This window comes from Dendrobates tinctorius, unplaced genomic scaffold (assembly GCF_039654945.1).
Source record: "Dendrobates tinctorius isolate UK_male_01 unplaced genomic scaffold, ASM3965494v1 ptg000038l, whole genome shotgun sequence".
Classification (NCBI taxonomy): domain Eukaryota; kingdom Metazoa; phylum Chordata; class Amphibia; order Anura; family Dendrobatidae; genus Dendrobates; species Dendrobates tinctorius.
In genome coordinates, this window is record NW_027361706.1 from 31,284,486 (window position 1) to 31,294,760 (window position 10,275).

The 10,275-nt window shown below is 44.2% G+C and overlaps 1 protein-coding gene across 2 annotated transcripts in view; it reads left to right on the plus strand.

The window, feature by feature from the left end:
- Positions 1–10,274, plus strand: part of TMPRSS6 (transmembrane serine protease 6) — a 232,808-nt gene extending 222,534 nt beyond the window's left edge. For both annotated transcript variants that reach the window (XM_073574347.1, XM_073574345.1), the window contains 2 exons: positions 3,966–4,102; positions 6,518–10,274. In XM_073574347.1, coding sequence (XP_073430448.1) covers positions 3,966–4,102; positions 6,518–6,676 — 296 coding nt within the window. In that variant the 3' untranslated portion in view covers positions 6,677–10,274. The remainder of the gene's footprint in view (positions 1–3,965; positions 4,103–6,517) is intronic.
- Position 10,275: the final 1 nt, after the last annotated feature.

Genomic DNA, 10,275 nt, shown 5'->3' on the forward strand with positions numbered 1-10,275 from the left:
CATCACTTAAAGGACTAAGGGATGAGGTTTCTCTGGAGGAGGAGGAGTATGATGAGACACTTGGACCAACCAGGCAATCTTCATCGGCCCGGTTGGTACAAAGCTCTGTGGGTGCCTCACAAAGGTCCAGGCAGGACACAGCAAGTGAGGAGGATGAGGAGGACTATGAGGATGAGCCAGAGGAGGAAAGTACACAGCACTCTACTAGTAGTCACCAGATAGAGCGTGGATGGGGTGATGCAGAGCAGCCAGAGCACATTCCTCCAGCTGGTGACAGCGATGCATGGCCAGTTGGCAGCCTTCAGCACGTGAGTGACTTCATGCTGCAGTGTCTGAGAAACAACCCACGCGTGGCTTGTATTCTCCACACAAATGACTACTGGGTGGCCACCCTCTTAGATCCACGTTACTGGGACAGCCTTCAAAGCCTAATTACACCATTGAACCGGGTGCGTAAAATGCAGGAGTACCAAGATGCACTGGTTAATTCACTCATGTACTCTTTTCCACCGCATAGCAGTGATGCGCGTGCACTAGCAGGCACCTCAGTGCGTCCTGGGCCCAGCGGAATCTGTTCAGAAGCCGGTAGCAGAAGCAGTACATCTGCTGCTGACAGGTTCAGTATACCCAACCTGTTCCAACGGTTTCTGAACCCGAAAACAGTTCGGGCACCATCAGCACAGACAGTGCAATGCACTAGGAGGCAACGTTACCGTGACATGGTGGCACAATACCTCTCCACCCCTGTCAGTGTGCTTGAGGATGGATCTGCCCCCTTCAAGTTTTGGGTCTCCAAGTTGGATACATGGCCCAAGCTTAGCCAGTATGCCTTGGAGGTCCTGGCTTGTCCTGGTGCCAGTGTGATTTCTGAACGTGTCTTTAGTGCAGCTGGTAATGTACTGACAGACCAACGTACCAGACTATCCGCTGCAAATGTGGACCGGCTTACATTCCTAAAAATGAACCAGGCTTGGATTTCTGGTGACTTTTGCTGCCCTGGGCCAGGGTAGACAGGTTACATGCATGGTTGGTAGCAGTATGCATGCTCTGTCATGTGCCTATTTTGCGCACAGCGTCATCTGTTATGCCAGTGCTCTGGCCTCTACTACCAACATCTAGCTCCTGGTTCTGTGACTGACTCTTTCACCTCATACTGTTTTCCATGGGCTCTAGTACCGCCAGCTAGTGCCCATTTCCGTGACTGCTGATTTCACAGCATGCCGTGTTTCTGGGCTCTAGTACCGCCAGCTAGTGCCCATTTCCGTGACTGCCACTTTCACAGCATGCTGTGTTTCTGGGCAGCAGTAACGGCAGCTGTACCTCGTTAGACCAAAGTGGGAAAAAAGGACGACAGATGCCAAACACCTATAGGCAGAAGCACAAGAGGCGGGATCCAGCCACGCCGGCTGTTTCCTGGCAGTGAAGTGCGGACACAGGTGACTCCCCCGAGGGGCAAACCAAGTTCCAGCATCACCAGCTGCTTCTCGGGAGTGCCCAAGGGCACGGGTACCTCCTGCTCCAAACGCTCGCCGTTACACGGTTGTGTCCGCCGCACTGTTCCACGCCCCCGCCGTACATCATTCCGGCTCAGTTTGCTGTTATCCATGGTGTCGGCAGTGTAGGAGCCCCCTACGTGGACTCCAGGACCTGGCGCTCAAGGCTGGTCTCGACAGTGCCAGTAGGCCCTCCTCCTCCCCTGCTGCGACTGCGGAGTAAAGAAGACTGTGTCCGGGTTGTGGGGGCAAATGTGGCTCTTGCACCTTCTGCCGAGAAGACATTACTCCGGTAGAAGACCCAAGACAGGAAGACAGATGCAGAAGACCCAAGACAGGAAGACAAATGCAGAAGACCCAAGACAAGAAGACAGATGGAGATGTCCCCGGACTCCAGTCTTTTTGCTCTTGAACTTGCATCTTTGTGGGGTTTTTTTGGGCTTCTCGGCAGTGCTTTTGGCTTATGTCACTACTACATTGTGGTATCCCGGATACAGTAATGTCAGCTGTTGCCCAGTACAGCCACTGGCACTTTTACCTTCTGCTGCTTATCTGGGTTCCAGTAACGTTAGCTGGTTCTCAGTAGAGTCAATGGCTTAGGTCCCTCCTTTGTGGTATCCGAGTTCCAGTAACGTCTGCTGGTCCTTGGTAGTGCATTCTGGCACAGGTTACCTCCTGCTTAGTTATCGGCCTCCGATAACGTCAGCTGGTGCCCGTTAGTTCCATTGGCTCTTTTGCTGATTTCTGCTGCCTATACGGGTTCCAGACTCACCAGCTGGTTCTCTCAAGTTCCTGTGCCTACTGTTACTTCTGTGTATTTCCTCTGGGTTTGGGACATTCTGCGACCAGCCAATAGCAGGATAACCATAGACAGAGGTTTAGGAAGCAGTAGGAGCAGATGTACATGAACCAAAAGCAGAATATCAATATGCAGAATTACTGAATAACAGTAATATAATTAGCAGAAGAAGACTAAGCATGGTTTAAAGGGAGTGTATCCGTTCCTCCACGTGGTGCTCCTGGAAACTCCCTGCAAAGCAAGGTGAGCTGAACGCGGACACATGTCAGTCAAAGGGCATATTGACACCACCACCGGCAGTTTTAACTTAATAATGTAAAATCACTAACCCTAACCCTAACTATCCCTAACCCTTACCCTAACCCTACTAACCATAAACCCTACCCCTACCCCAACTAATCCTAACCCAAAGAAAAAACACCGCTGTTAAGAAGATATTTTCCTGCTACAGCTTTCGCTCTGTGCATTTTTCTAGCGATTTTTTTGCTCCTCTGCAAACTCCTTCCCCATTATCCTGAGGTGTTGCCTCTCCATTTTATCCATTATATAGCACTGTAGTGGTAATTTTCTAATTCCGATTTTTTTTCTCCCATTGATTTGCATTGATATCGGAAATCGGAAATTCCGATATTTTTTCAATATCGGAAATCGGAATTCCGATATGATATCGGGCAATATCGCTCATCCCTAATTGTGATACATAGAATGGTGCTAAGATTTCTCATAAAGAGATTAACTAGCCCGAGTAATTACAATATGGAGTGAGTTTTTGGTGCCCCCTTCTGGTTGCACTGCTTGTGTATGTATTTTGTGCCAAATTTTATACATTTTTTAACTTACCATTGATAAAATTTACATTTTATTATTATGTATTTTTTCTTGGTTCTCTTCTTTGGGTCTGCTGTTTCATTACATCAGTTACCCTTTTTGTGTGCTTATGTCTTTTGAAGTGCCAATTGTTCAATATTATTTTGGGACTAATTTTGTGTTTATTTTATATATAGATATAATCATTATAATTTGTTATAACTAACCATAGTTAGTTACTATGCTCGGGTAACGCTGGGCTCTTCAGCTAGTATATATATATATATTTGTATATTAGTAGTGCCACCAAGTCTACGGCTTTAGCAGGCCACTGAGTGCCATGACAACCCATTCGCTCTCTGCGATCTTGTTGGGAAGGGGTGTTGATCGCCCTAAACTGCACACCTTAAAAGGAGTCTGACAGCAACTTTTGCTATGTATTTGAAAACAGCAGGATGTAGGCAGAGACTCTGATTCTCAGGAAGAGTCACTTACTAGGCTGCTTGGGGCAGTTTTGATAGAATCCCTGTTTTCTCTGTTGTAGCTGTAGCAGTGATCAGAATACTGAGCTGGGTGTAACCCCTCCCACACCGCTGATTGGCAGTTTCCTGTGTACAGTCAGAAAGCTGCCAATCAGTGGTGGGGGCGGGATTACACTAATTAGCTGGACTGTCTGGCACATGACACCTAGTCTTGTAGTAGTGATAATCTGTTGCTGATAGAACACTGATTGTACTTTCCATTTAAATGCAACTGTCAGAGATTAACAGCAATGTTATAGCATCTGACCAGCCAAGTGCAGCAGTAATTCTTTAGAAAGCAGAGTATGTCATCAGTGCATATGCAAACCATACTTTGTATTTTAGGACCTAATAGTGACGTTCTTCTGAAGGTTGATCTTAAGTTAATTTCTCAAGATATCTGCTCCGACCTCTACCAATATCGCATAAGTCCACGGATGTTCTGCGCAGGGTATTCTGATGGGACTAAAGATACGTGTCAGGTACATCATTACGCAATGGCTTTAAATGTTAGTTCACCATTTCATTAGATCTTAGTCCTTTGATATTTGTGTCTATGGATTCGAGTACTGACAAATTGCACTAAAATCCCTTAAACAGATATTTCATGATTTAATATATTAGTTAGTGAATGTAATTTAGAAGTTAGGATATCAGGCCGAGTATTATATACCAGTTTAAAAACCTGCTCACATCCCATTGTTATACCAGAACTGTCTGTTTGATAAATGGCATAGACCAGAGCGTCTCAGCTTTGTCTACTGGGACCAGAAGCTGGTAATCCCCGGTCCTCATTCGTGATCAGAGTCAAAGCCAGTGCTATAGTGAATGCTAATTTGTCTCCCGGACCCAGAACACAGTAACATTGCAGGGTCTGATTGCTGCAGTCAGAGTCTGTGCTGCAGGCGTAATGACCGCTCTTGTGGAAATAAACTCCAGCCTCACAATTTGAGAAGCTCTGGTTTAGATCAAGGATAAGTCCAGTGTAATCCATCCATGAGGAACGGAATAATACTAAGCATTGTGTCTTATCATCCATTTAGCAACAGCAACATAAGATGTGTACCGGGTCATATGAAGCATGATAATCAGGGTCAGTCCCAAAATAGCAAGTTATCCCCTATCCATAAAATACGAGAACTTGCTCATCACTAGAGCACCACTTGCTAGTACTCCCATCTAGAGAACAGACCTCTGGTGCCACGCGAACAAGCTCTGCAGCCCCATCATGAATAGTGGTGCATGCTCATGTTCTTCTCTATGTATTGTTTATAGCAGAAGTGGGCAATTAATTTTCCCGAGGGGCCACATGAGGAACAGTGACTGTTGCAGAAGGCCAAATAAATGCGTTGAAATTAGTTCTGAAGCTCAATATTAACATATTATTATTTTATATTAATTTTATGTCAGATCAAATTTAGTGATTTTCATAAAGTTCATTAAAAGTAGTAAATCATACTGCTCCTGTTAATCAGCCCGTGTACTATGATGAACTGCTCCCCAAAATAATATGACGTCCCCAAAGCCCCAACACACAGTATGATGGTCACACAGCTCCCCACACACAGTATAATGGACCCCATAACCTCCAATACACAGTATGATGTCTTCAAAAGCCATAATACACAGTATGATAGTCCACAGCACCCCACACAAAGTAAAATGAACCCCACAGCCCCCCAATACACAGTATGATGCCCTTTACAGCCTCAACACAGTATGATGACCCCCACAACCTCACACACAGAATGAAATCCCACAGCCACCCAAAAAGTATGATACCAGACACATAGTCTCCTTAAAGTATGATTGCCCACACAGTATAGTCACGCCACAGTATTATCCGCGATAGCCCCTCAACAAAGTATGATGGCTCCCACAGCTCTCCAAACAGTGTTATAACCAAACACAGTATGATCCCCTACAACTCCCTTATACAGAATGATGACCCGCACAGTATGATCCCACATATCACCCAACAAATTATGTCCACCACAGCCCCAGACATTATTATGGTCCCCACAGCCTCATATACACAGTATGATCCCCCAAAGCCCTCAAACACAGAATGATGACCCCCCACAGCTCCCAAACACAATACAATCCCCAACAACCCCCAGACGCTGAATGATGACCTCCAGATCATGATACCACACAGGCCCGAACACAGCATGATGGCTCCACAACCCACCCAACCCTAATTATGATGAACCCCCACAGTCCCGTAGTATAATCGCCACAGACACCAAATACATAATGATGGCTCCATGTACTCCCCCCACAAGTGAATGAAAAAACCCAAGCAAATGCTACTCACCTTACCCCTGCTCCCCTGGTGCACTACTCCTGTCTGTGTACTGACTAAGAGCCGAGCATACACATCTGACCTGCTCAAGATGGTGCTCTGCAGAGCCGTGTTCTTGGGGATAGGTGGTTATCTTTGAAATAAGAATTTCAGCTTTGGGGTCTGCCCATGGAATCAAAAACACACATTTACTCAACATACAGTATACAGTATGTCTAAAGCTTTTGAATGGAATACACAGTCGCACATCTTCAGGGTTAGCATTCAGTCACAAAACAACAAAAAAAGTTTTCAGCAAATACGCCAAATGGGGGATAACAAACCATAACCCATAAACATAACCCAAGGTCCTGTTCATAGGATCAGTGCAGGTCCATCCCAATGCAGTGGAGGGCTTGCAGAGCCATAGCTCAGAACTTCTACAGCACTCCCCAAGTGTTTGCAATGGCCATTTTGAACTCTGATAAAGGAGCTCTTGAACATGTGAATGATGACACTCACCAGCACGATGCAATCTTCTTTTATTACACTTTTAGCAGTTATAATAACATAGATTGTAGGGGAGCTTACTAACCAACTTCTTCTATTGCAGGGTGACTCTGGCAGTCCTCTTGTATGTAAAGAACCAAGGGGGCGCTGGTTCCAGGCTGGACTGGTAAGCTGGGGCGCAAGCTGTGCCACTCCGAAATATTATGGTGTATACAGTCGGATTACTAAATTTGTTGGGTGGATCCACAATATCACAGGCTAAGCAAACAAATATTACTCCAATAGTAACATTAACTTGATGTCAAGGATTTCCTCCTACTACTGAAGACTATCAAAGATCGTGAAGTGCATCTAATCCCAGGACTGTAGAGAATTATAGAGAACGTTATTATTATCAATGCTAACATTTTGTTCTACTCATTGAAAAAATAGCAATGCATTGTTCGAGAAATCAGAACAATGATACATGAAGGCCAACATGAGCTGAGTCCTGCAATTTGAAATTAATCAAATGTTCTGCCCAAAAAGGATTATAATGATATTTCACATTAATGAAGAAAGGGAACAGATTTAATTAAAACATGGGTGTCATGAGTTTATTTGATGGATGCCAATTTCTTATTAAATGGAGAAAAATAATTTCCGAGGATATTCTTTGGAGTTACAGGAGACATCACCGCTGTATTTTTATGTTGGTCTGTTCTATCAATATACTGTGTAACTCTTATCTCTCTTCTCCTGAACACTCTTCTAAGGTAAGGTATGACCATATAAGTTGAACTTTGATGTGGTCAAATCAGTTTAGAAGATGTTCAGGAGAAGAGAGATAAGATTCTACCTCAGAGGAGCTTCTTGACTGATTTGCTGGTAAAACATTCTGTAGTCTGCAATGTACTTTCATACTCTGATGTTGTTCAAGTAGACAGTCTAAAATTTTTAAACAAACCCTGTTGCAAAATTGGCGTTCTTTTGTGGATAATACAGGGAGATTCACTAAAAAGAGGCCCCAAATATTCTAAACCAAATATAAACAAAAAAAAATACATTATACTGTATCTCTTGCCATATGTGTAATGAAATGCATTACATGGGATGCTGGAAGTGATCTCTGTTTTCAGACATATTTTCACCCACGGCGCCACATGTTCCTGAGCGTATCGGCAAGCAGATCAGAGGGAATAGTGCCAATTTCAAGTTGGATGTTTGTCTTCAAATCTTCCACGGTATGAGTCTTGTTCCAATAGACTTTTCCTTTGAGCATACCCCAAAGGAAGAAGTTTGGAGTTATCAGATCCAGCCTCAAGCCCCTTTAAAATTATCCTGTTGCCGAAAGAGGACTCAATTTTTTCCATGATCCTTGCCATTACATGACACATTGTCCCATTTTGCTGGAAGTCAACTTTCCTTGACTCATAATCATCCAGTTGATCCACAAACTGTTAAAAAATGTCCAGGTACACATCAATGTTCAAGGTGGTGTCAAAGACACTTGGGCCTAAGATGTACAACTGAGACATTGGATGTCATACACCGAATTGTTGATCATGGAGTGTTTAGCGAGTAACTAAGGGATTTTCAGCAGCTCATACATGAGTGTCTGGCGCCTACCTCATTTCTCCCGTCTTGTTCGCAGCTCCATATACTGCGGAGCTCAGTGCTTGTCACTTCGTTCAAATTTCATCATTCTAGCGAGAGTAATCACAGAATATTCGGGGCCTCTTTCAAGCGAATCTTCCTATAAATGCATTCAAGTAAAAAAATGTCCCCATCGGTGGTAAACATTGTTGGCCTGGCCTGAATGGCGGGGAGCCAACCTAAGCAATCAGTCATTTCAAAAGGCCATGATGCTCTGGTAGGTGGAATGCCATGTCATTGTTTACACAGGAATAATTGCTCTTGGGAAGGGACTGCAGTGCCTGGTATTGTAATTCAGTCTCATTTACTTGGCCTCCTTCGGTTTTCTGAACAGCAATGGTCTCATTCGTACGGATTAGCCATCAATGTTTAAGTTCCGAAAACCCCTTTAAAGGGAATCTGTCAGTGGGAATAACCATCCTAAACAGTCTACATAGGCATGAACGTCATCGGAAGTTGAATAAAATGATACCTTGATATCTGTGATCCAGTGTCTTTTTTCAAAGAAATCCATGTTTATCTCCATATGTAAAAGAGCTGTTAAGATCTATGAGTGTTACCAGTGTGAGACATGTAAAGACTGACAGTCTGCTCTCCTGATTTACATGTCTCACACTGGTATCTCCCTCTTTCAGTTATAATAATCTCTGGACGCAAATTCTCAGGGAGATCTATGTCCGGCCCATAGATCTTAACAGATAATTTACGTATTACGAAAACGATGGATTATTCTGTAATAAGGCAACAGAATGCAAGTAGCAAGGTATCATTTTATTCAATTTCCTATGATCTACATGCCCATATAGACAGCTTAAAAAGGTAGATCCCACTGACAGAATCCCTTTAAACGAGAACTATGCATAAAATACATTATTTAAATATTTTATTTTTTTTCTAAATATGTGGCTTAATAAAAATGAATAAAACTGCTGAATCAAGGGCTATAATAGATCTGATTCCCCAGGAGGAATCCGGTCAGAACGATCCCAGCATGTCTAATGGCTTCCCACTATCCTATAGGGCAATACTTACATAAGAGCTGCACCATATGATAAGAGGCTGGAAAGAAAATGATCCATATGCTGTTCCTAAACAGGACCGCTCTGTTGTCTATGTCCGTCCCGTACCGCACAATTCACTTTATGTTCTGTAAGGTAGCGCTGTCATTCGGGTAGGGGATACTTGCTTGGCAGCCAAATAATCACGTCCGGCACAGGTTTTCCATAAAACAATAACAGTCCATGCGGTTTATTCAGGCATCATAAACCAGGAACAGCAACAGAAAGTTCATATAAACAGCATAGCGTCCATGACAGAGCTTCCCTCTGTTAAGCCTGTGGTCACACAGGTTACGCAACATCCAGTACTCAGGCTCTTTAGCCTCACAGATATGTCCTGTCCGAGTTTACCTCATGGCTGCTTCAGCTCACTGAAGACGTTCATTCCCTCTCCCTGGGAACTGTCAGACGCTTGCAGCCATTACACACAGCATTCACGTGCTGTCAGGCAGGAAGCCCCATCTCCCAGCGGGACCTTCCACAACAGACCAACCGGGTCCAAGCATTCACTCCTTGTGACCTACCCTGGCCACCTTATATGGTCTGTAGCCACGCCCACCGGGTCACATGGCTATGACCTTATCTCAGGTCCTTCAACCACTCATACACACTTTACAATAGCATTCTTAAACACACCCCCTGGGTGGGTTTGTAGGTAACTGGTCCAGCCTGTCTCACCAGCTACCTGGAGACTTCTCCCTGACACATTGGAATGAAAGATCAGCTCTGCTGATCAGCACATAAGCAAGCCTCCATCCCAAGGCCACCCACCTTGAGATACATAACGATCCTTTAGCACCCTGCTCCTGTTACCACTCTGGACAAGGATATCCGTTTGTCCTGGGACACCCACACAGCGCCCCCTAGCGGACACAGTGGTCGCTACACCACGGTTCCCATACACAGGATGGATGTCCAATACAGCACGATATAAATCTGATCAGGTTCTTTCAGCAAAAAAAGTTTTAATTATACTTTGCTATAAAAATCTAGTAAAACAAATTCATCCATGATGAGACATGCACTTCATATCAGTGAATTATTTTTAAGAGAATAAGATACTAATATCTTGATTGTCGGCCTTTCGGGAGGGCTACTAGGTGTAACGTAGTGCGTACTCTGTATTGTGGGGTTGCATGAGCGCATATCAATAAACAAAGAGACACAC